General features: G+C 48.0%; 1 protein-coding gene across 17 annotated transcripts in view; it reads left to right on the top strand.

The window, feature by feature from the left end:
- Positions 1–26637, top strand: part of LOC125449241 (pyruvate carboxylase, mitochondrial-like) — a 765853-nt gene that overhangs the window by 574732 nt on the left and 164484 nt on the right. For all 17 annotated transcript variants that reach the window (XM_059641558.1, XM_059641556.1, XM_059641559.1 and 14 more), the window contains one exon: positions 23460–23604. In XM_059641558.1, coding sequence (XP_059497541.1) covers positions 23460–23604 — 145 coding nt within the window. The remainder of the gene's footprint in view (positions 1–23459; positions 23605–26637) is intronic.

Raw genomic sequence — 26637 nt, 5'->3', positions numbered from 1 at the left:
TTCGGAAGGGAGAACAAAAGAGTAGAATATTATTATGTGGAGGAAAGCTACACCACAAAGGGACGTGTGGATTCTTGTGCATGAAACACAGAAAGCTAGCACACAATTAGGATGGCTATTAGAATGTTGGCCTTTATTTTTAAGGGAGTTGGAGTGTAAGAGTAGGGAAGTCTTACTGCAGCTGTACAAGGTGCTGGGGGGATCACACCTGGAGCAATTGTGCTTCCATTATTTAAAGAAAGATATTATTTCATTGGAGACAGTTCAGAGAAGGATCACTAGGATGATCCCTGGTATGGAGGGTTTGTCTTATGAGGAAAGGCTAAATAATTGGGACTCTACTCACTGGAGGTTAGAGGAATGAGAGGTGACCTCACTGAAACATTTGGGATTCTTAAGGGGCTTGACCGTGTTAATGCTGACAGGATGTTTCCCCTCATATCTCCAAATCTGTGATGAGATGGCAGCAGAGTTGGATGTTCCAGCTAGAGGTCCTCTGCTCCTCCTGTTCTTTTTCTTTATCTCTTTTGTTTTCAAATTTCCAACTTCAAACTTACTCAGAGAGGAATGGACAAGGCAAAACCTGGTTGATAGGCTGTTGCAGGCCGGTGTGTGGGAGGCGGGGCCCAGATCAGGCCGGCCTGTGGGAGGCAAGGCCCAGACCAGGCCGGTGTGTGGGAGGCAAGGCCCAGGCCAGGCCGGTGTGTGGAGGCGAGGCCCAGACCAGGCCAGTGTGTGGGAGGGGAGTCCCAGACCAGGCCGGTGTGTGGACGCGTGGCGCAGACCAGGCCGGTGTGTGGGATAGGATTCCCTGACCAGGCCGGCGTGTGAGAGTGGAGTCCCAGACCAGGCCGGCGTGTGAGAGTGGAGTCCCAGACCAGGCCAGCGTGTGAGAGTGGAATCCCAGACCAGGCCGGCTTGTGAGAGTAGAGTCCCAGACCAGGCCGGCGTGTGGGAGGGGAGTCTCAGACCAGGCCAGTGTGTGGGAGGGGAGTCCCAGACGAGGCCGGTTTGTGAGAGTGGAGTCCCAGACCAGGCCGGCGTGTGGGAGGGGAGTCTCAGACCAGGCCAGTGTGCGGGAGGGGAGTCCCGACCTGGAGGCCACCACTGGGAGGTGGAGGCTGGTGCAGGGAGGCGAAGCCTCATATTTTGAAACCTGCTGTGGTCTGGAGGCTCGGCGCTAACCTGGACAGCTGTTTCTAATTAGGTGAGCACTTGAAAATTTGGCATTCTTGCATGTCATCCTGATGAGTGTGAGACGACACACTTCGATGCCGAACTATCAAGTGTTTCTATGCCTGACTATCAAGTACACATAACCCAATTCCGCACTCACCTGATTGGAAACAGCTTCTCTACATTGACCCTTTCACACCCCTTAATAATTTCAACACTTCTCAACCATCCATTCATTTCATTCAGAGAAATGAATGTATGTTGTTCAGGCTTTACTTGCAGTTATAGTCTCCATGCTGTGTTGTTGCAAACAGGGCCCTGATGGTTTTATGGTGATATCCTGAGGTTTTTTTTCCCCATGTAGAGACTCAGACTGGTTCAAATCCCACTATGGAAACTGATAGCAACTTAATGTTTAAAAAGTATTGAACTGAAAACTAGTCATCAGTAATTTTTATTTCATTTTGCAAAAGTATTCTTTATTCGCAACAATTCTTTATGTGCACACACAGATATTAAAGCATTTCTGTACAGTCGTAGTCATAGAGTCATACAGCATGGAAACAGACTCTTTGGTCCGACCAGCCCATGCCAAATACAGTCCCACCCTCCTGCCCACATTCTTCTAACTATTTCTTATTCATACAATTATCTAAAGTTGTAACTTTATCCACCACTTCCTCAGGAAGTTCATTTCCCATACACCCTCTTGTGTAAAAAGATCACCGCTCATGTCATTTTTAAATCTCTGTCCTCTCACCTTCAAAATATTCCCCTTAGTCTTGAAATCTCCCCATGCGTATCAAGAAAAACAAACAATGGAATGTGATATTCCCTGCAGCTGCAAAAACCAAAAGCATTTCTGGCTTGTACAGGACACTATTTACATATGTTTGTGGCAATGTGAGGGTCTGATAACTAAAAGGACTGCCATTGTATTTTGGCAGAAGGTGGTGGGCTTTCACGGCTGTGCCAGCTGCCCCAAGCTTTAGTGCCTCCCTCAGCACATAGTCCTGGGCTTTGGAATGTGCCAGTCTGCAACACTCAGTCAAGTCAACTCTTTGCTTTGGAAGACCAACAAGCTTCAGGCAGACCAAAAGGGCGTCTTTCGCCAAGTTGAGGGCCCTCCAGCACAGACAGTGCTTGTCTCGGTGTGCGTCTTGGGGAGCAGACTGAAGGCCACAGAGTCCTGTGTCATGGAGCTGCTCGGATGAACCTCTGCTCCACTGTGCCAACCTGCTTTGCCCAGACATCAGTCATGATGATGGTACGACTGTTACCACAGAAAGCCCATCTGATTCACTGCTTTGGCAGCCCCTGTGTTTCCAAATTGATTCGTTCACAAGTCGGAGAACGGTGCAGGACAAGATAAAAATGCCTGGTCCTTCAACATTTGTACGTTGGATCTTTTTAAGATTACGCCTGTGTCAGATGTTTGTGAATCAAAGACCATCACGCAATCCCACAACACCACTGTAACCTCCTTTAGGGAAGGAAATCCTCACCCCGTCTGGCCCACATGTGACTCCAGACCCGCAGCGAGTACTTTTAACTGCCCTCCGTAATGGCTGAGCTCAGTCTCAGCTCATTAGGGATGGGCACCAAAGCTAGCCTGGCCAGTGACGCCCGCATCTCACGTCAGTGTGGACTTGTTGGGCCAAAGGGCCTGTTTCCACACTGTAAGGATTCTGTGAGAAAAGGAACATTTTTTTCAATCACTTATGACACGTGAAGGAGGCTAAGGAAATTCAGCATGTCCGTAACAGAATCTTACCAATTTTTATAGAAGCACCATAGAAAGCAGTTTCTACCCAGATGCATCACTGGTAGTGCAACTGCTCTGCCCAGGACCATAAGAAACTGCAGAGAGTTGTGAACAGAGCCCAGTCTGTCACACAAACCAGGCTCCCATCCACTGACCCATCGACACTTCCCCCTGCCTTGAGAAGGCAGCCAACATCATCAAAGACCCCTCCCACCCCGGTTATAATCTCTTGCGGCAGGCAGAATTTATAAAAGCTGTAACGCACGGACCAACAGATTCAAGAACAGCTTCTTCCCCGCTGTTATTAGACTTCTGAATGGACCTCTCAAATTTCAAATCTAATGTTGATCTTGCACTTTGTCTGCAGCAGTAACATTGTATTCCTCGCTCTGTTCTATTACGCTGAAGCACTTTGTATGGTATGGTCTGCACTGCACGCAAGACAAAACCTTTCACTGTACATGTCACAATAATAAATCAAAACAAAATTAAAGAGAATAGACAGATAGGGGACATGTGAGAAAACATTGGATTAATTTAGAATGGCATCATGGTCAGCACAGACATGGTGGGACAAAGGGTCTGCTCCTGCGCTGTACTACATCCTGTTTCTCTGAACCTTCCTCCACATCCTGTTTGTGTCTTAGTAATGAGTTCTGCACGTGAAGTTTAACTTGCTGTGACGTCCTGTCGGAGGTGAGCAGGCGAAACAACACAAGCCCCTTCATATCACTGGGATGTTCGTCCAGTTGCAATCGCTTCACTGTTCCCTGCATTGTTCGAATCAAGACGTTGGAAAATTGTCCCTTGGCTCTCTCTCACACCCTTTCATTGCCTGTCGCTAGTAATTCTGAGAAAAGTAAACAGTGAGTTTAAGCGGTTTTGAGTGTAAAATACCCATCATTGAACTGACTGTCGAATAGTGCGGGACATAAGAGAACAGAGTGTGGCTGGTTTAATAGGCACAGTCGCAGTCTGAGAAATACTGTGCCACTTCAAAATGGTCCTTGTATCAGTGTGGTGTGTTAAAATGAACAAACGAAAAAGTACAGCATGGGTACAGCACGGGAACAGGCCCTTCGACCCTCCAAGCCTGTGCCAACCCAGCATGCCCTAATTAATCTAAAAACAAACTTGCACTGTTTTGATCCGTTTCCCTCTATTCCAACCCTATTCATGTACCCATTTAGGTGCCTTTTAAATGTCCTCAATGTGCCCGCTTCCACCACCTCTTCTGGTAGTGCATTCCAGGCTGCTACCACTATCTGCGTCTCTGTGTCTGAGAATCAAGTTCCCCCAGTTCCTACTCTACGCTGCTGCAGTCATGAGCTTGGCTAAGTATAGGCCCAGAGTGTAGCACTAGTGCATTGTAGAGTCATAGAGTCATACAGCATGTAAGTAGTCCAACTCATACATGCTGATCAAGTTTCCCAACCTAAACTGGTCCCATTTGCCTGTATTTGGCCCATATCCCTCTAAACTCTTCCTATTCATGTACCTGCCCAAGTAGCTTTTCAATGTTGTAATCCTACCTGCATTGACCACTTCCTTTGGTGGTTCATTCCACAAATGCACCACCCTCTGTGTGAAAACATTGCCCCTCAGCTCCATTGTAAATCTTTCCCCTCTCACCTTAAACCTATGTCCTCTAGGACTCCCCTACCCCTATGGAAGAGACCCTTGCTGTTCACCTTATCTATATCCTTCATGATTTTATAATCTTCTGTAAGGTCACCATTCAACCTCTATGCTCCAGTGGAAAAAGGTCCCAGCCTATCCAGCCTCTCCTTATACTCAAACCCTCCATTCCTGGCAACATCCTGGTAAATCTTTTCCAAACCCTCTCCAATTTAATAATATCCTTCCTATAGCAGGACAACCAGAACTGTACACACTGCTCCAAAAGTAGCCCCATCAATGATATGTACTGTCTCAACAAGGTCTCAGCAATGAAGGCCAGCGTGCTAAGCATCTTCTTCACGCCCTGTATACCTGTAACACTGCTTTCATAGAGCAATGGACCTGAAACGTTTGTTGGACAGCATTACCCAAGGTCCTACCATTAACTGTACAAGTCCTGCCCTTGTCTGTTTTACCAAAATGTACTGCCCCACATTTATGTAAAATTAAACTCTACTCTTCTGCTACTCTTCAGCACATTGGCCCAATTGATCAACATTCCTTTGGAACTTTTGATAGCTTTCTTCAATGCCACCAATTTTAGTTTCATTGGCAAACTTACTAAGCATTCCTCCTACATAAACCACAAACAACAGTGGACCCAGCACCGATCCCTGTGGCACATCGCTGGTCACAGGCCTCCAGTCCAAGCAGCAACCCTCCACCACCACCCTCTGTCTCCTATAGTCAAGCCAATTTTGTATCCAGTTGACAAAGCGCTGCTTGAATCCCGTGTGATCTTACTTTACGAACCAGCCTACTGTGCGTTTACCAGCTTGTCAGTGGCGCACAGTGAACCACCTCTTGAATTGGTGACTCAGCTGCAAGGTCTGGCTTAACCTCAGGTGCAGAGGCTCAGAGCTTGGGACTGTAAACAGGACATGCAGCTACGTAAGTGTAACTCCACCATGGGGCTTAGGCCAGTGCTATCCAATCCTTTGGCTGAGTGGCCCGGTGCGTTTTTAAATTTGCAAATCGAAATGAGATGAGCAATAAGCGCCGCTAGTGGGAGTTCACCTCAGTGCTGCTGTATACCCCATGCAATCATTGTACTCCCCTGGAGAAACCTAAACCCGGTCAAACAGATTAATTCATTGACATCCTCTTGAAAAGGGCTCCACAGTCAAAAATCAAAAACGTCATGAGAAACTTGCCAAATCTGATTAGAAGGTCACTTTGAGCCTGACAATGCAATATGAAGTGTTTAAGCATGTTTGCCTTCATTGTATAGACCTTCAAGTACAGCAGATAGGACATCATGGTGAGGCTGTGCAGGACATTGCCCAGTTCTGGTTACCCGCTTATAAGAAGGATATTATTAAGGTGCAGAGGGTTTAGAAAAGATTCACCAGGATGTTGCTGGGAATGGAGGGTTTGGGTTGTAAGGAGAGGCTGGGACTTCTTTCACTGGAGCGTAGGAGGTTGAGGGGCGACCTTGTGGAGGTTTATAAAATCATGAGAGACATAGATGAGGCGAATGACAGGTGTCTTTTCCTGAAGGAGTGTAATTTTTAAGATGAGAAAGATTTTAATAAGTCATGGGGCAGATTTTGCTTTTACGCAGAGGGCAGTTCATGTGTGGAATGAGCTTCCAGAGGAAGTGGTGGATGCAGCTACAACATTTAAAAGGCATTTAGACAAGTACATGAATAAGAGAGGTTCGAAGGGATATGGGCCAAGCGCAGGAAGGTTTAGTCTGGGATTATGGACAGCATTGACTGGTTGGATTGAAGAGGCCGGTTCCATGTTGCATGGCTCTAAAACACTGGCAGGCACCCAGGCACAGATGAAGTCGTCAAAGTGCAAGTACCACACAGGGCAGGAGATCCCTCAACCACCCAGACACGTTCGTGCCATCTTGACCAGGCCTGGGATAAGGACAAAGTGGTCTAATCCTGTCCCATTGGTTCAAAGATGCAGAAAGACTGCAGCGTGTATATGTGAACAAGTTCTCATTTTGTCTGTCTATTGGTTTTAAGATGCTCGCCTCGAGGTGAAAGTACCAATGGGTTCAAGGCCCACTCCAACATCAGAGGTGCATCCTACAGCCCGGTGCCCCAGGTTGGGGGCTGTCAGTGTGCTGCACAGTCAGACATGCTGTTCCTCAGATTAAATAATCCATTGAGGCTCCATCTGACCCCTCCAATGAACGTAAATGATCCCATGTCAGTCTTCCAAAAGACAAGCCTCATGGTCAATATATATCCATGAGGGACATGAAATCTGTGTGTGTGTGTGTGTGTGTGTGTGTGTGTGTGTGTGTGTGTGTGTGTGTGTGTGTGTGTGTGTGTGTATGACCTTGCTGTGTACAATGCCGCTCCTGTCCTTCCTGCAATACACTTGGAAAAAATGGTTCATTGCCTCCAGAGAGGCCAGTTTAGGTCAGGAAAGATGCAGCAGAAAGACAAGCCCATCCGTTACATAATAGGAGAGACAGCTGCAGCTAGTCAGATATTGGTCAATTCGAACCAGACTGATCTTTCTTTGACTCCATTGACCTAACTTTTTTATTGCTAAGAAATTTATCATCAGGACAACGTTGGCAAGAATGCTAAATCTTAAAGGGATCAATAATTTGTACTGCTTGAGGAGAGAATGCCATTTGGCTGGTAGGTGGATGCTGATTAGTAGAGGCATTGCCGTGGGGAATACCCCAGGGAATATTGGCTGCTCTCAAGTTTTCAATTTAGTTGATGTTCTTCCAGTTTGTAATCTCTCCCTGAAAATGTGGGCGACTTTAACCGTTCAGATGTGAGCCACAACACAGGGTGAATGGGGATGAGGCAGGGGTTGGGGTGGGAGGGGACATGGGGGGGGTGCTTGTTCGGAGAGCCTGCCCAACTACGACAGGACAAATGGCCTCCCAAAATGGCTTCGAGTGAGCCATTGCCCTGGACGCCATGCTAACAGCACGTGTTGTGTGGGAACACTTCATTGGTTTGTCCACCGGGTTCTGCCTCATAGTTCGCCCAGTGCAGATGGGCCTGTTCAGGCATTTAGGCCTCGGATCTCAAGGCACACGCAAAACGGGAAAGGAGCAAAGGGGACATGAGGGGATTGAGATCAAGCAGACAGTCAAGCAACTGAGGGGCCAGGAGAATTGCGCGGCTCTGCCTGCCGCTGTCTTGCATTGACCAATTAACTGCTCCCTGAGTCACCTTGGAAATGACAAGCTAAAAAACAAGTCCCCAGCTGGAAGCGAATGTTTCGAGCAACTGTGACAAAAAGCTACCGGAGGCACTTTGATGTGGAATTTTCTGCTACGAGGAATCGTTGAGGCAGATATTTCAGAGGCTAGGAGCATTGCAGTAAATAACTCGCCTCCCGCAAACCCTGCCCAGCTGTCAATGTGGAGTTGGCACATTCTCTCTACATGTGTTTCCTCCTGATTCCACGGTTTCCTCCCACAGTCCATAGATGTGCAGGTTAGGGTGGATTGGCCATGCTAAATTGTCCCATAGTGCCCAGGGATGTGCAGGTTAGAGTGGATTGGCCGTGCTAAATTGTCCCATAGTGTCCAGGGATGTGCAGGTTAGGGTGGATTGGCCGTGCTAAATTGTCCCATAGTGCCCAGAGATGTGCGGGTTAGGGTGGATTGGCCGTGCTAAATTGTCCCATAGTGCCCAGGGATAAACATAGAACATAGAACATAGAACAGTACAGCACAGAACAGGCCCTTCAGCCCACAATGTTGTGCCGACCATTGATCCTCATGGATGCACCCTCAAATTTCTGTGACCATATGCATGTCCAGCAGTCTCTTAAATGACCCCAATGACCTTGCTTCCACAACTGCTGCTGGCAACGCATTCCATGCTCTCACAACTCTCTGCGTAAAGAACCTGCCTCTGACATCCCCTCTATACTTTCCACCAACCAGCTTAAAACTATGACCCCTCGTGCTAGCCATTTCTGCCCTGGGAAATAGTCTCTGGCTATCGACTCTATCTATGCCTCTCATTATCTTGTATACCTCAATTAGGTCCCCTCTCCTCCTCCTTTTCTCCAATGAAAAGAGACCGAGCTCAGTCAACCTCTCTTCATAAGATAAGCCCTCCAGTCCAGGCAGCATCCTGGTAAACCTCCTCTGAACCCTCTCCAAAGCATCCACATCTTTCCTATAATAGGGCGCCCAGAACTGGACGCAGTATTCCAAGTGCGGTCTAACCAAAGTTTTATAGAGCTGCAACAAGACCTCACGACTCTTAAACTCAATCCCCCTGTTAATGAAAGCCAAAACACCATATGCTTTCTTAACAACCCTGTCCACTTGGGTGGCCATTTTAAGGGATCTATGTATCTGCACACCAAGATCCCTCTGTTCCTCCACGCTGCCAAGAATCCTATCCTTAATCCTGTACTCAGCTTTCAAATTCGACCTTCCAAAATGCATCACCTCGCATTTATCCAGGTTGAACTCCATCTGCCACCTCTCAGCCCATCTCTGCATCCTGTCAATGTCCCGCTGCAGCCTACAACAGCCCTCTACACTGTCAACGACACCTCCGACCTTTGTGTCGTCTGCAAACTTGCTGACCCATCCTTCAATTCCCTCGTCCAAGTCATTAATAAAAATTACAAACAGTAGAGGCCCAAGGACAGAGCCCTGTGGAACCCCACTCACCACTGACTTCCAGGCAGAATCTTTTCCTTCTACTACCACTCGCTGTCTTCTGTTGGCCAGCCAATTCTGTATCCAAGCAGCTAAGTTCCCCTGTATCCCATTCCTCCTGACCTTCTGAATGAGCCTTCCATGGGGAACCTTATCAAATGCCTTACTGAAGTCCATATACACCACATCCACAGCTCGACCCTCATCAACCTTCCTAGTCACATCCTCAAAAAAACTCGATAAGGTTTGTAAGGCATGACCTACCCCTCACAAAGCCGTGTTGACTGTATTTGATCAAGCCATGCTCTTCCAGATGGTCATAAATCTTATCCCTCAGAATCCTTTCTAACACCTTGCAGACAACAGACGTGAGACTTACCGGTCTATAATTGCCGGGGATTTCCCTATTTCCTTTCTTGAAGAGAGGAATTACATTTGCCTCTCTCCAGTCCTCAGGTACGACTCCAGTGGAGAGCGAGGATGCAAAGATCTTCGCAAGTGGCGAAGCAATTGCATTTCTCGCTTCCCAAAGCAGCCGAGGACAAATCTGATCCGGGCCTGGCGACTTGTCAATCTTAATGTTTGACAAAATTTTCAGTACATCAGCTTCCTCTATCTCTATCCATTCCAGCATGCACACCTGCTCTTCAAAGGTTTCATTCACTACACAGGTCGTTTCTTTCGTAAAGACAGAAGCAAAAAACTCATTTAGGGCTTCCCCTACCTCCTCAGGCTCCACACACAAGTTCCCTATGCTATCCCTGATCGGCCCTACTCTTTCTTTGACCATTCTCTTATTCCTCACGTAAGTGTAAAATGCCTTTGTGTTTTCCCGGATTCCTTCTGCCAAGCCTTTCTCGTGCCCCCTCCTGGCTCTCCTCAGACCATTTTTGAGCTCCTTCCTTGCCTGCATGTAATCCTCTCTAGCTGAACTTGACCCTAGCTTCCTCCACCTTATGTAAGCTACCTTCTTCCTTTTCACTAGAAGCTCCACCGCTCTCGTCATCCAAGGTTCCTTTATCTTACCCCGTCTTGCCTGTCTCAGAGGGACATATTTACTCATCACTCCCAACAACTGTTCCTTAAACCATCTCCACATGTCTATAGTTCCCTTACCATGGAACAACTGCTCCCAGTCCATGCTTCCTAACTCGTGTCTAATCGCATCATAGTTTCCTCTTCCCCAATTAAATATCCTCCCATTCTGCCTAATCCTCTCCTTCTCCATAGCTATGTAGAATGAGAGTGTGTTATGGTCACTATCACCAAAATGCTCTCCCACCACAAGATCTGATACCTGCCCCGGCTCGTTTCCGAGCACCAAGTCTAGAATGGCCTCTCCCCTCGTCGGCCTGTCAACGTACTGCGTTAGGAAACCCTCCTGAACACACCTTACAAAAACAGCTCCATTCAAATCTTCTGCTCGAAGGAGGTTCCAATCAATATTAGGAAAGTTAAAGTCACCCATTACAACAACCCTACTGCGTCCACACTTTTCCAAAATCTGTCGACCTATGCTTTCTACAATCTCCCTGCTGCTATTGGGGGGCCTGTAGTAAACCCCTAACGAGGTGACTACTCCCTTGCTGTTCCTAATTTCCACCCATACTGACTCAGTAGGCAGATCTTCCTCGACAATGGAAGCTTCTGTAGCTGTGATACCTCTCTGATTAGTAGTGCTACACCCCCTCCTCTTTTTCCCCCCTCCCTATTCTTTTTAAATGTTCTAAACCCTGGAATATCCAGCAACCATTCCAGCCCATGAGAAACCCATGTCTCTGTTATGGCCACAACATCATAGCACCAGGTACTGATCCATGCTCTAAGTTCATCACTTTTATTCCTGATACTCCTTGCATTAAAGCAAACACACTTTAACCGATCCCTTGGTTCCTTCCCAGGAAAATCCTTCCCACTAGCTGGTCTACCTCTTGCTACTGCCTCACCTGCATCAACGCTCACCTCTGGTATACAGCTCAGGTTCCCACCCCCCTGCCATACTAGTTTAAACCCTCTCGAACTACTCGAGCAAACCTTCCACCCAGGACATTGGTCCCCTTCCAGTTCAGATGCAACCCATCCTTCTTGTACAGGTCCCACCTTCCCCAGAAGGCATCCCAATTATCAACATATCTGAAACCCTCCCTCCTACACCAGCTGCGTAGCCACGTGTTCAGCTGCGCCCGCTCCCTGTTCCTCACCTCGCTATCTCGTGGCACCGGTAGTAAACCAGAGAACACTACTCTGTTCGTCCTGCTCTGCAGCTTCCATCCTAACTCCCTGAAATCACTTTTTATATCCTCAAACCTATTTCTGGCTATATCATTTGTGCCAATATGTAACACGATTTCTGGCTGTTCACCCTCCCCTTTCAGAACTTTATACACCCGATCGGAGACGTCCCGGACCCTGGCACCAGGGAGGCAACATACCTTCCGGGAATCCCGATCTTGCCCACAAAATCTCCTGTCGATTCCCCTAACTATCGAGTCCCCTACCACGAGTACTTTTCTATTCTGCCCCCTTCCCTTCTTTGCCACAGTGTCAGGCTCAGTGCCAGAGAACTGACTACTATGGCTTTCCTCTGGTAGGTCAACCCCCCCAGCAGTATCCAAAACGGTATACTTATTGCTGAGGGGATGTGCAGGTTAGGGTGGATTGGCCATGCTAAATTGTCCCATAGTGTCCAGGGATGTGCAGGTTAAGGTGGATTGGCTGTGCTAAATTGTCCCATAGTATCCAGGGATGTGCAGGTTAAGGTGGATTGGCCGTGCTAAATTGTCCCATAGTGTCCAGGGATGTGCAGGTTAGGGTGGATTGGCCGTGCTAAATTGTCCCATAGTGCACAGGGATGCACAGGCTCAGTGGGTTAGCCATGGGGAATACAGGATGAGGGTGATTGCGTGGGTCTGGATGGTATGCTCTCCAGAGGGTCAGTGTTGACTCAACGGGCTGAATGGCCTGTTTCCAGACAGTAGAGATTCTGTCAATTCCCCAGGACATTGGTGATTCAGATTGAACAGCCAAACAGGGAAGGACAACAACCATGTTTTGCTAATCCTGGGTTGGTGTAACTACACATGAATCTCTAACATGAAGGGGAATCAGTATGGATTAAAACTGAATGTAGCCCTTGGGGGGCTTCCCTGGTGACAAAACAAGATTCTTCAGCTGAAAGTTCAGAGTCAGGATTGGGTGAATTTGTCAGAATTTGTCAGACACAAAAAGCACAGTGAGCCAGAGAGGTTTGTGACATTGGTTCACAAGTTCCCAGTCTAACAGCTTAGGGGTCAGGATTCGCTTTTCAATGGACCTGACCCCTGACGCTGTGAAACACTTTTCAGTCAGCAATGAACGCCCCCTGCATTTCCATAGCACTGCTCCCACACTCTGCACTTTGAAAGCTCAGCCTGTGTTGATAGAATCCCAACAGTGCAGAAAGATACCATTTGGCCCAACGGGTCTGCACCAACCCTCCTAAGGACATCCCGCCAGGAGCCAGACCCCATCCTATCCCTGTAACCCTGCATTTCCCCATGGCAAACCCACAGCCTGAACACTACGGGCAATTTAACACAGCCAGTCCTCAGTAACTTACACATCTTTGGACTGTGGGAGGAAACCTGAGCATCCAGAGGAAACTTACGGAGACACAGAGAACGTGCAAACTCCACATGGACAGTCGCCTGAGGCCGGAATCGAACCCAGGCCCCTGTTGCTGTGAGGCAGCAGTGCTAACCACTGAGCCACTGTGTCACCCTGAAGGAAATGTTACCAACATCCTGACCAGAATCTTAACTAGAATCACCACATAAACACAGTGGCTACAAGAGCAGGTCAGTGGCGAGGAACTTACCTCCTGCCTCCCCCCCAAAGCTTGTCCCACCATCAACAAGGCACAAATCAAGAGTGTGAGGGAATACCCCCCCCCACTTGCCCCCGGATAGGGACAGTGTAGAGACAGCTTTGCCCAGTATCTGACCCCATGTTGTCCCTGCCCTGGGAGTGTTTGATGGGTGATGGTATCGAGGAAATGTCACTCTGTGTCTGAGCCCTTGCTGCCCCAGTCTTTGGGATTGTTTGATGGGGTTCGTGTAGAGGGGGCTTTACTCTATATCTAACCTCGTGCAATCCCTGTCGTAGAGTCACGGTGTGGAGCTGGATGAACGCAGCAGGCCAAGCGGCATCTTAGGAGCAGGAAAGCTCTGGTTACCTCATTGCAGGAAAAATGTGGAAGGTTCAGAGAGGGTGCAGAGGAGATGTCTCAGGATGGTGCCTGGACTGGAGGGCAGATCTTATGAGGAAAGGTTGAGGGAGCTCGGGCTTTTTTCATTGAAGTGGAAAAGGATGAGAGGTGACTTGATAGAGGTTTACAAGATGATGTGAGGCATAGATAGAGTGGATAGTCAGAGACTGTTTCCCAGGGCAGAAATGACTATTACGAGGGGGGCGTAATTTTAAGGTGATTGGAGGAAGGTATAGGGGAGATGTCGGAGGTAGGTACTTCTCTCAGAGAGTGGTGGGTGTGTGGAATGTGCTGCTGGTAGTTGTCGTGAAGTAAGATATTTCAGAGACTTTTAAACGGCTCTTGGATGGTCACATGGAGGATTGTAAAATGCAGGGTAGATTGATCTTAATAGGATAATAGGTCGGCACAACATTGTGGGCCGAAGGACCTTACTGGGCTGTACTGTTCAATGTTCTGTGTCCTATGCATGTATTCGTCCAAATGCCTCTTAAATGTTGTTAATGTATTCACCTCAACCCCTTCCACTGGCAGCTCATTCCATATGTGTACCACCCTCTGGGTAAAATAGTTTCCCCTCAGGTTCCCGTGTATTCTTTCCCCTCTTACCTTAAACTGATACCCTCTAGTCCTCAATTCTCTAATCCTTAGAACAAAGAAACTGAATGCATTCACCCAATCCAAGCCTCTCATGATCTTACACATTTCTATAAGAGCCCCCGCCCCCACCTCAGTCTCCTCCGCTCTAAAGATGAAAAGCCCTGGCTTGAACAACCTCTCTCTAAAACTCAGTCCTGAGTTCCGGCAACATCCTTGTAAATTTCTGCTGCACACTTCCCAGTTTAATAACATCCTTCCTATAGCAAGGTAACCAAAACTGAACATGATACTCCAAGTGTGGCCTCCCTGACGTCCTGTCCAACTGCAGCATATCTTCCCAACTTCTGTACTCAGTGCCCTGACTGATGAAGGGCGGTGTGCCAAAATCCTTCTTCACTTCCCCGTCTACCTGGGACCCTGCTTTCAGAGAATCGTGCACCTGAACTCCAAGGTCCCTGTGTTCCACTGCACTCCTTAAAGCCCTACTGTTCACCCTGAAGCTCCTACCTTTGATGGAGGGAGTAGTGCAGAGGAAGCTTTACTCAGTGTCTTACCCTGTGCTGTCACTGGCCTGGGGGTATTTGATGGGGACATTGTTGAGGGATCTTATTCTGTTAATAGCTTCCTACTGTGTCTGCCTTGGGAGTGTTTGATGAGTTGATGGGGACAGTGTAGAGGGAGCTTTAATCTGTATCTATCCCTGTCCTGGGAGTGTTTGATGGGAGAACAGTATGATGGGAGTTTTAGTCTGTACATAACCCCATTCTGCCCCTATCCTGGGGAGTGTTTAACGGATGACAGTGTAGAGGGAGCTTTACTCTGTATCTAACCCCGTGCTGTCCCTGTCCCGGGAGTGTTTGATGGCGGAACAGTATAGAGGGAGCTTTACTCTGTGTCTAACCCCCTGCCAGTGACATTCCCATCCTATGAGGGAGGGAGAGAAACAGCTCTATCGTGGAGAGCAGCTGCTTCAGCTCGCACTGGTGCTGCAAACTGGTAAATCTGTTTGCGTTTACATCCCACTAGGATCACCGAAGGTTCTGTCACAGTTTGGCGAAGGGGGGATGGAATCCTGCCAACCTGCTGAAGTCGGGTGGCATGGAAGTTATCTTGCTGTCCCACTGTCAGCACTGATCACTGCTGGAATGGCAGTATACTTTCACCAGCAGTGAAAGGCTCCTAATGCAATACTGTCTAATAATTTCTAATTAAATGATGCCCCAACTATCGACTTCAATATTGCTCAGTAGGCTTGCTGCACTAAGCGAGCCCTCCCAGCTACACGCAACAGAAATTCTCAGGGACTGGAAATGGGGTGAAACAGGGCTGAGGGGGGTCTTCCCTCCTTCGTTCTCCTCCTCCAGTGAATTTTGGGCGACGCCGTTTCTCTTCTACCACCTCCCTCTCTCCTCCGAGCAATGGAGATCGAATCCCACTCCCCCCCCCCCCCCCCCCCACCTCGCTGAGGGACTTTGGGGTTTTGGAGAGATTAGGAGCAGGGATTTGCCTCTGTCCCATTGCTTGATGGGGTTAGGAGGCTGATTTAATTGCCCCGTTCTCGCCAACCCCCCCCCCCCCCCCCCACCGCCTCCCGCCACACACACTTCCCAGTCCAAAAAAAACGTGCTTTGCTCGATCTTGGATCATGGGAATTGAACCCACCCCCCACACTCCCACAGTCGCCCCCACTAGGTGCTCGCTAGTGGGATATACTTCAGGCTGAGAGAGACATTGCAATCTCTCAGTGAGTCCAGGATTGTAGGGAGGTGAAGCAGAGACAAGGCTGTATATTAAACATGGAGGCATGTCTCCAGCCAGTGGTGGGTTCGGAGGTACAACAGGTTCTATAGATCTATAGATTACAGACAGGCGATGCTTATTAACACTGAATGACTAACCTCGAACCCCAGGACCAACGCCTGGGAACATGGGTTCGAATCACTCCCTCACAGGAGGTGATATTCAATCTCAGTAAAATTCAGAGTGCAGCCTAAGGGCTATTGTTGTAAAACCCTACCTGGTTCACTACAGTCATACAGCGTGAAAACAGACCCTTTGGCCTAACGCACCTGTACTAGCCAGGGTTCCCAAACTAAACCAGTCCTACTTGCCTGTATTTGACCCATAACCCACTGGGTGAAAAAGTTGACCCTCATGTCCTTTTTAAATCTTTCTCCTCTCACCTTAAATATATGCTTCCCCCTTAAATATATGCCCCCTAGTTTTGAACTCCCCCACCCTAAGGAAAAGACCTTGGCTATTCACCATGATTTTATAAACCTCTATAAAGGTCACCCTTCAACCTCCTACAGTCCAGGAGAAAAAAAGTCCCAGGCCATCCAGGTTCTTCCTATAACTCAAACCCTCCATTCCTGGCAACATCCTGGTAAATCTCTTCTGAACCCTCTCCAGCTTGCTAAGTGTCCTTCCTATAACGTGGCGACCAGATCCGCACATGGCGCTCTAGAAGAGGCATCACTAACATCCTGTATAACCTCGACATGACGTTCCCAACTCCTGTACTCAATGATCTGAGCGATGAAGGCAAGCGTGCTAAATGTTCTGATGTATGAAGAGAGACTGGATCGGTTAGGATTATATTCACTGGAGTTTAGAAGAATGAAAAGCATCTCATAGAAACCTATGAAGTTCCAACAGGACTAGACATGGTCAATGCAGGATGTTCCCGATGACCTGGGGAGTTCAGGACCAGGGGGCTACAGCCTAAGGATTATGGGGAGGGCCATTTCAGACTGAGATGGGGAGAAATGTCTTCACCCAGAAAGTGGGGAAACTGTGGGATTCTCTGCCACAGAAAGCAGCTGAGGTCTAAATAGTGAATGTTTTCAACAAGGAGTTAGGGGATGAAGACATCAGAGAGTATCGGGAGGGGGAGAAAAAGCGGGGAATAGGGAACAATTAGCCACGATCCTCTGGCATGGAGAAGTGGAGATATGAGAGATATCAAGGGATATGGGGGATATCGGGTGAGAGTTGGGGTGGGGGAAACAGTGAGAAGGTGGCTGAGGTAGTAGGTCAGCCATCTGTAACTGACTCCCCCTCACTTCTGTCAGTGCTGAAGGCGAGTTGCCTCGAAACGCTGACTGTGATTTCACTCTTCACGGCAGCTGCCGACCCTGCTGAGTTTCTCCAGCGAATTCTGTTTTGGTTTTGGAGCTGCGGAGGGATGGGGCCAGCCATGACCCGGTTTCTCAAGGGGTCAAATGGCCTCCTGCTTTGGTGGAGAGAGACAGAGAGAGGGTGGGAGGAGTTACAGCAAGGAGCTGACAGCCTGAACTGCATGTTTCTACCCAAGAGAAGCCAAATACTGAGTTTTTGCTGCCCCAGGAACAGGGGCCTTATTGATTTAACTCAAATTCAGTGGATTAAGTGCATTTGGCAATCCTCGTTTGTATGTGTCAAGAGTATGAGTACAACAGGGAGAAAGAAAGGGTGGTGCTTAATAAAACACTGCTATTTCCAACACAAGCAATGACTCAAAATATCACCTCCTCCATTAAACAACAAATCATGCTGCCTCTCAAAGCACCATTGAGTGAGCCGTAGTCCTCACTGTAGGATGGAGTGAATGACGGTGACAGATAAAGAGAGAGAGAAATGATTTTCTGCCTTCCAGTCACAAGTAGCCATTACCTCCACAGTATGTTAACAATGTGCTTTGAGAAATGGGTGAATATTCCTGTTTATTCGCCACCAACCTGATCTTAGAGGTGGGAGGCCCCGAAGGCATCAATCTCTGAGTTTGACAGGTTCAGGGAGGACAGGTGGGCATCAGCTGAAACTATCCATCACCACCTTACCCAGCCCTAGTCCTGTCTTACCTGGAAATTGCCCGATATGTTTGACAGAAATTGCATCTTTAAATAAGACAGGGATGGAAGTTAAGATCATTCTGTGTATCTGTGTGTGTATGTATCTGTGTGTGAATGTTTGTGGGAGTGTGCGTGAGTATCTGTGTGTGTGTGTGTATCTGTGTGTGTGTGTATCAGTGTGAGTGTGATTGAGTGTGTGTTGTGTATAGCTGGGAGAAAGGGAGATGCAGTCCTGCCCACTGCTGTAACCATGAGCTGATCTGTGCTGTGGTTTTTGGTCAAGTTGTTGAATTGAGTTCACTGCATCATATTGAGCTCATAATGAAACAAGAAATCGGAAGTACACAGTTTGTGCAATGCAGGATGAAAATATTTGCCCACCATGCCCGCCCTGGCTCACCGAAGGCCTAGCATAACTTTGTGCCAATCTTTTTCCATTCCCCTGCAACCCTGCACCTTCTTTCTTTTTCAGTAATCATGTAATGCCCCTCTTTAATATCTCAATTGAACCTGTCCCTCCCACCTTTCCAAGAAGTATATTCCAGACCCCAACTGCTCACTGGGTGTAAATGATTTTTCTTGAACTACTTTTACCTCCTTTATAAAGCAGTTGAAATCTGCCCCTGCTGGTTCTGAATGGTAGTGAACAGGAAAAGCTTCTCCCTATCCGCTGTGTCCAGCTCATGATTTTGCAAACCTCCATCGGAACATCCCTCAACCTTCTCCAGTCCAAGGAGAACAGTTCCCACCTTCCTCAATCTATTCTCAGAGCCAAAGTTTCCCATTTCTGGAACCATTCTGGTAAATCACTTCTGCACTCTCTCCAATGTCCTTCCTGCAACGTTGGCCCAGAACTGTGACAATAATCCAGGGAAAGCACAGTGTGGAGCTGGAGGAACACAGCAGGCCAGGTAGTATCAGAGGAACAGGAAGGTTGACATTTCAGAAATGGTTGAGGGGGAGGGGAGCTCAGAAATAAATAGAGAGAGGAGGGCTGGGGCTGGGGAAGGTATGTGAGATGCTGATAGGTGAGTGCAGGTAGGGAGTGGTGGGGATTGATCAGTGAGGTGGGAGGAGCGGATAGGTGGGAGAGAAGATGAACAGGTCAAGGAGGCAGGGATGAGAGAGAGGGTCGGTCATGGGATGAGGCTGGGAGTGGGGAGTTATCTTAGAGGAGTTCAGCATAGCCCTGTTTTTGTACTCTATACCCATATTAATAAAGCATAGCAAACTGAATGCTTTGTGAATCGTGCTCTCCACTTTTCCTGCAAACTTTCACAACTTTTGTATGTAAACACCCACATCTTTCTGCTCCTGCACACTGTGTAGAATTGTATCTGTTATTTTATACTGTCTCTTCGCATTCAGTTTACATCACCTCACAGCTATCTAGAATAAACTTCATCTGCCACCTTCCTGCCCACTCTACCAACATGGCACTGACCTTTTGGAGTTATACAATATCCTCTTCACTGTTTACAATGCTTTCATGTTTTGTACCATCTGCAATCTTTGGAACCTTCCCTGCATAGCAGTACCTAGGTCTGTAATATCTATCAGGAAAAGCCAGGTTCCCTATAACCCTGTTGTATTCCACTACACACCATCCAAATTATCCGTTGAGAATGACTGTCTGTTTTCTCCCACTGACATCATTCAGGATTCAATTTCCAACCATCCCTTTTATTCCATGATTTATAACCTTCCTCACCAGTCTGTTGTGTGGCACTACATGGATGCCACATCAATAGCATTATCCTCATCAACCCTCTCTGTTACCTCTTCAGAAAAACTCCAGAAAATTTGTTAGACACAGGTTTTGTTCAATAAATCCAGGCTGTCTCTCCCAGATTAACCCACATGTTGCTATGCGACTGTTCATTTGATCCAGATTCTCACCATTACCCATTCTAGACTGATCCAGGTTCTCATCGTTACCCATTCCAGACTGATACAGGCTCACGTTGTTTCCCATTCCAGATTGATCTGGGTTCACATCATTTCCCATTCCAGACTGATCCAGGTTCTCATCATTTCCCATTCCAGACTGATACAGGTTCTCATCGTTACCCATTCCAGACTGATCCGGGTTCTCATCATTTCCCATTCCAGACTGATACAGGTTCTCATCGTTACCCATTCCAGACTGATCCGGGTTCTCATCATTTCCCATTCTAGACTGATCCAGGTTCTCATCGTTACCCATTCCAGACTGATACAGGCTCACGTTGTTTCCCATTCCAGATTGATCCAGGTTGTCATTGTTCCCATTCCAAATTGATCCGGGTTCTCATCGTTTCCCATTCCAGACTGATACAGGCTCACGTTGTTTCCCATTCCAGATTGATCCAGGTTGTCATTGTTCCCATTCCAAATTGATCCGGGTTCTCATCGTTTCCCATTCCAGACTGATACAGGCTCACGTTGTTTCCCATTCCAGATTGATCCAGGTTGTCATTGTTCCCATTCCAAATTGATCCGGGTTCTCATCGTTACCCATTCCAGACTGATACAGGCTCACGTTGTTTCCCATTCCAGATTGATCCAGGTTGTCATTGTTCCCATTCCAAATTGATCCGGGTTCTCATCGTTTCCCATTCCAGACTGATACAGGCTCACGTTGTTTCCCATTCCAGATTGATCCAGGTTGTCATTGTTCCCATTCCAAATTGATCCGGGTTCTCATCGTTTCCCATTCCAGACTGATACAGGCTCACGTTGTTTCCCATTCTAGATTGATCCAGGTTGTCATTGTTCCCATTCCAAATTGATCCGGGTTCTCATCGTTTCCCATTCCAAATTGATCCGGGTTCTCATCGTTTCCCATTCCAGACTGATCCAGGTTCTCATCATTTCCCATTCCAGACTGATCCAGGTTCTCATCATTTCCCATTCCAGCTTGATCCGGGTTCTCATTGTTACCCATTCCGAACTGATCCAGGTTCACGTCGTTACCCATACCGAATTGATCCAGGATCTATCTCACAGAATCCCTACACTGTGAAAGCAGGCCATTCAGCCTATCAAGTCCACACCGACCCTCCTAAGAGCATCACACACAGACCTACACCCTGTCCCTGTAACCCTGTATTTCCCATGGCTAATCCCACTGGCCTGCACATCCCTGGACACTATGGGCAATTTAGCACCGCAATTGAACCCAGGTCCCTGGCACCATGAGGCAGCTGTGCTAATCACTGAGCCACCATGCTGCCCTACATCATATATTTGTAAATTATATATCTATAAATCATATATCTGTTTATTACATAAATGCAAATTATATATCTGTGGATCAGATATTTGTATATCAAATATCTGTGAATTCTATAACTGCCCAGCACACATCTACGCATCATATTTCTGTGAACTGCATATTGGTGAATTATATATCTGCAGATCATATATCAATGTGTTATATATCTGCAAAATATACATCAGTGTGACATATATCTATGAGTTATATATCTGCATATGATATATCTATTTATCATATATCTGCATATAATGTATCTGCAAATTGTAAATCTCAGTATTATAGCTGTATATTGTATATCTGCTGTGGCATCTCCTGTCATCCAAGGTAGTTAGACAGAGGAGACAGGAATTAGAATATTTCCAGCTCCTGCAGTTTCAGCATGATGGAATATCACCAGGTATATTCAAGAAGCGGTCAGAGCTGCCAACAGTTGAAATAATATTTTATCCTTTCAGAAGGCTCTGGGGGGGAGGGACGGAGGAGGACAGTGTTGTGATTCCCGAAATAAGTGAAAAATGATATTTTTCTGTCTACAGCAATTCTCTGCCCTCACTGACGGGGCATAGTTGAAAATGTGTTTTAATATTAATGCCAGTGCAGTGCCCAGCAGAAGGTCATTCTATTTTAATACTGTCTCACAAAGCGAGCAATGCACCACGTCTATCTGATTTAGCTGACAGGCTCAGGAATACTGGTGACCTTTCACACGTGACTGTAGTGTGAGAACTCCGTTTCTCAGTCTTGATAGTCCAAGCGCCAGTAGAATGTCACAGGATCCCCTACAGTGTGGAAACAGGCCTTTTGGCCCACCAAGCCCACGCCGACCCTGAGAGCATCCCACCCAGACCCAACGTTCTATAATCCACCTAATCTACACAACCTCGAACACTATGGGACAATTTAGCACGGCCGATCCATCCTCACCCACACTTCTTTGGACTGTGGGAGGAAACCCGTGCAGACACAGGGAGAATGTACAAACTCCACACAGACAGTCACCCGAAGGTAGCATCGAACCCAGGTCCCTGGCGCTGTGAAGCAGCAGTGCTAATCACTGAGCCACCGCACCACCAGTATTGTGGCAGAATTCACCCCAGTTCTGAGTGAAATAGCTTCAAAAGAGGGTGACACACAGGACACAACATGAATCTTTTTACCTTCTTAGTGGGTATTTTCTTAGGGGGAAGCAATGGCCTCGTAGTATTATATCTGGACTGTTAATCCAGAAACCCGGATAATGTTCTTGGTTCAAATCCCACCACAGTCGATGGTGGAATTTGAATTTAATAAAAAATCTGGAATTAAGAGTCTAGTGATAACCATTGTCAATTGTCAGGAAAAGCCCCTCTGGTTCACTGGTGTCCTTTAGGGAAGGAAACTGCCATCCTTACTTGCTCGGGCCCACATGTGACTCCAGACCTGTCGTATGGGCAATAAATGTTAGCCTGGCCAGAGATGCCCACAACCCCTGAATGAACTACTTATGTACTACCTGGTTCTCTTTCATTGGTATTGCCCCGTCAGGTTATTCAGGGGCATTACCAGGCCTCCTGGCTCAGCCATTACCACTGCGCCACAAGTACCCTCTGCCCCAGGCTCCCCTCCTCAAACAGTTTTGAAAGATCCAAAACGAAACAATTAGACCGAAAGGACCAGTTGCTCCCCTAGGCGGCGCTGTAACAATCTTCGAAGAAATCTCTCAAGGGGAACGTGAAATGTCATAATGGTGCCCGTGGGTGGCGGAAGGCTTCTGGGAAGCATGTGACCCCTTCCCCAGGGCCACAGCATGTCGGTAACTGAAGCCCGGTGCCTCTACCCCCTTCAGGACCCGCCTCCTGGGACCTCATTTATGGGCGGAACCAGGGCAGCGTGGTGAGGAGGTCCTCCATCTTGCCCAGGCAATGAATGCCAGCCTGGCCAAGCAATACCCACATTCCATGAATGAATTAAAAACAAAATCTGGATATAAGAGACATGCCATTTGGGATTGAGATAAGGTGAAATGTCTTCAATTGAGAGGGTAAATCTTTGGAGTTCTGTACATCTGAGGAATGGGTACGTTCATCAATTGAGTAAGAAAGAGATTTAGCAATCAATTGTCAGTAGATTTCTAGAAACTAATGATATGAAGCGGTATAAGGATAGCGCTGGATAATTGAGTTGATTGGCTATGTGCTAGTATGGTAGGGCAGAGGGGCCAAAGGACCAGCTGCTCTCTTGCTGTGTTTGTGGCTCTGCCTGTGGCACTCTGTCCCAGATAAAGTTCTCATGGTCCATCTTTCTTTCAGACAAATATCCCGTTCCTGCAGAATGTGCTCAGCAATGACCAATTTCTGTACGGCACTGTCGACACTCAGTTCATCGACGAGAATCCTGACCTCATCCTCACGAGGCCAGTACAGAACCGGGCACAGAAACTGCTCCATTACCTCGGTAAGACTCCCCAACCCTCTCCCCTCTCCCTATCCTGCTTCACTCAACCTCCATCTGCAATCCCCCATCACTGGCTTGCCCTCCCTTGCAGTCACTCCTGGGACGCAGAGTTGGGGGGATGGAAAGCTGCCAGTCGCAAGGAACATCGGATAGCAGGAGGGCCACGGTAGAGCAAGCGGACAGGTTTAACAAAGTAAGTCTGGCACCAAGGAGGCAGGCAGAGGGAGGCACATCCACTCACAGGGGGAGCCATGGAAATAGCAGCGGACAGGGGGCACACAGAGAGGGTATATGGGCTGGAGGAGGTTACAGAGATAGGGAGGGGGTGTAGGGGGTGGAGGAGATTACAGACATAGGGAGGGGGTGTGGGAGCTGGAGGAGGTTACAGAGATAGGGGGTGTAGGGGCTGGAAGAGGTTACAGAGATAGGGAGGGCGTGTAGGGGCTAGAGGGGGTTACAGAGATAGGGAGGGCGTATAGGGACTGGAGGAGGTTACAGAGATAGGGAGGTCGTGTGGGAGCTGGAGGAGGTTACAGAGATAGGGAGGGGGTGTAGAGACTGGAGGGGGTTACAGAGATAGGGAGGGGTGTAGAGGCTGGAGGGGGTGACAGAGATAGGGAGGGGGTGTAGGGGCTGGAGGAGGTTACAGTGATAGGGAGGAGATGTAGGGGCTGGAGGGGGTTACAGAGATAGGGAGGGGGTGTGGGAGCTGGAGGGGGTTACAGAGATAGGGAGGGGGTGTAGGGGCTGGAGGAGGTTACAGAGATAGGGAGGGGGTGTAGGGGCTGGAGGAGGTTACAGAGATAGGGAGGGGGTGTAGGGGCTGGATGGGGTTACAGAGATAGGGAGGGGGTGTGGGAGCTGGAGGGGGTTACAGAGATAGGGAGGGGGTGTAGGGACTGGAGGGGAGGTTACAGAGATAGGGAGGGGGTGTAGGGGCTGGAGGGGGTTACAGAGATAGGGAGGGGGTGTAGGGGCTGGAAGGGAGATTACAGAGATAGGGAGGGGATGTAGGGGCTGGAGGAAGTTATCGAGTTAAGGAGGGGGTGTAGGGACTGGAAGGGAGGTTACAGAGATAGGGAGGGGGTGTAGGGGCTGGAGGAAGTTATCGAGTTAAGGAGGGGGTGTAGGGACTGGAGGGGGGTGTTTACAGAGTGACAACAGCAAGGCCCACTTTCTGTGTGAGAATAGTGAATGGGAAGCACATGGATGGGATTGATTGACACCAAGTAGGTTGCTTGTATGAATCGTGTCTTTGAGCCGTTGCTGTGTGTTATGTCGTCGTGTGAGTTTGGGAAGTTCCTGCGAGCAAATTGAGACCAAAGCTGAAAATAGTGGTACATTCGCAGCCTTACCCCTCCAGTGGTGTGTGCAGGGAACAGTAACACCACCACCTCCCCCCGCCTGGGCTGCAATCCCCCAGCCTCCCCCACTGCACCCGCACTCTGAAAGACAAGAAACAGAAGCAAGTGTAGACCATTCAGCCCCTCAGGGTTGCACTTTCCCAGGACTGCCCAGGGGGCCTATTGGCGATGGGAAGGACCCTAAAACAGATACGTGGAGTCCCGTTTGATCTCAGACCATTGTCAGTGGGAAACAAGTGGAGTTTTTGCAGCAGTGAGGAGGTTCAGGAACGGGAGATTGAAAGCAGATCACTGCGATTGCTGGAGATCTGAAGCAAAAGCTCTAAAAGTGCTGGAGAAACTCAGCAGGTCCAGCAGCTTCAGTGGAGAGAGAAATAAAACAGAGTTAATATTTCGGGTCCACTCCAACTTTCCTTTGGATCCGTGCCTTTGACCACTCCATTGTACAGGGTCTGAGCTGCAGAATGTGGAAATTGAAAGCAACATTGGCTGAAGCGGGTGGGGGAATAGCTTTCTCATTGTGAACTGAATGCAAAAAAATGCTGGAGAACCTAGCAGGTCAGGCAGCATCCATGGAGAGAGAGCAAGCTAATGTTTCAAGTCTAGACAACTCTTCATCAGAGCTGACTCTGATTGTGTCTGATGGGACCATGAGTACTGCGTTCAGTTCTGGTCTCGCTGCTATAGGAAGGATGTTGTGAAACTTGAAAGGGATGCAGAAAAGACTTACAAGGATGTTACCAGAGTCGGGGGGCTTGAGCTACAGGGAGAGGCTGGGGCTGTTTTCCCCGGAGCATCAGAGGCTGAGGGGTGACCTTATAGAGGCTTATAAAATCATGAGGGGCATGGATAGGGTGAATAGACAAGGTCTTTTCCCCAGGGTAGGGGAGTCCAAAACTAGAGGGGCATAGGTTTAAGGTGAGATGGGAAAGATTTAAAAGGGACCTGAGGGTCAATCACAGAGGGTGGTGTGTGTATGGAATGAGCTGCCAGAGGAAGTGGTGGCGGCTGGTACAGTTACAGCATTTAAAAGGCATCTGGATGGGGACATGGATTGGAAGGGCTTGGAGGGATACAGGCCAAATGTTGGCAAATATTAACAGATTAATTTAGGATATGTGGTCCGCACGGACAAGTTGGTCTGAAGGGTCTGTTTCTGTGCTGTCAACTCTGACTCTCTGATTGCCCACACATTGACAGTCTATTTTTAATTTGATGAGCAAAAACGAGGGAAGGGTAGTGCTGATGTGAATTGCAATGTAGCATTTGGGAGGAGTAGGGGTGGGGAGATAGTGATAGCTCTGAAATTAGCCGGGGAACAAAACCAGCAGAAGGAAGAACAGAGGGAATAATTAAATGCCTGTGCTTGGTGAATCATTGTATGAAGCACAATGTAACAGAGTGTAAAAACAACACTACATTCTTTCAGACAGAAAGGAATCACCTGCTCAGCAAAGCTAGCAGGTAAACTTGGAGGCAGACTGAGCCACATTAATGATTCATTTCCAGTGACATTTTTAAACCTTAAATGATTACAGCAGTGCAGTTAAAGCGAGTGGAGAGTACTGCTGCAGGCTATGTGCTGGGGGAGGAAGTTAAAGGAATTTAATTACGAAGCAGGTTGGATACTCTGAAACTTTCACTAGTTGGTCCCCTGGGATAGTATTCA

This window comes from Stegostoma tigrinum, chromosome 42 (genome assembly GCF_030684315.1).
Source record: "Stegostoma tigrinum isolate sSteTig4 chromosome 42, sSteTig4.hap1, whole genome shotgun sequence".
NCBI lineage: Eukaryota > Metazoa > Chordata > Chondrichthyes > Orectolobiformes > Stegostomatidae > Stegostoma > Stegostoma tigrinum.
Note: the sequence above shows the minus strand (reverse complement) of the source record. Positions and strands in the feature narration are given on the sequence as shown.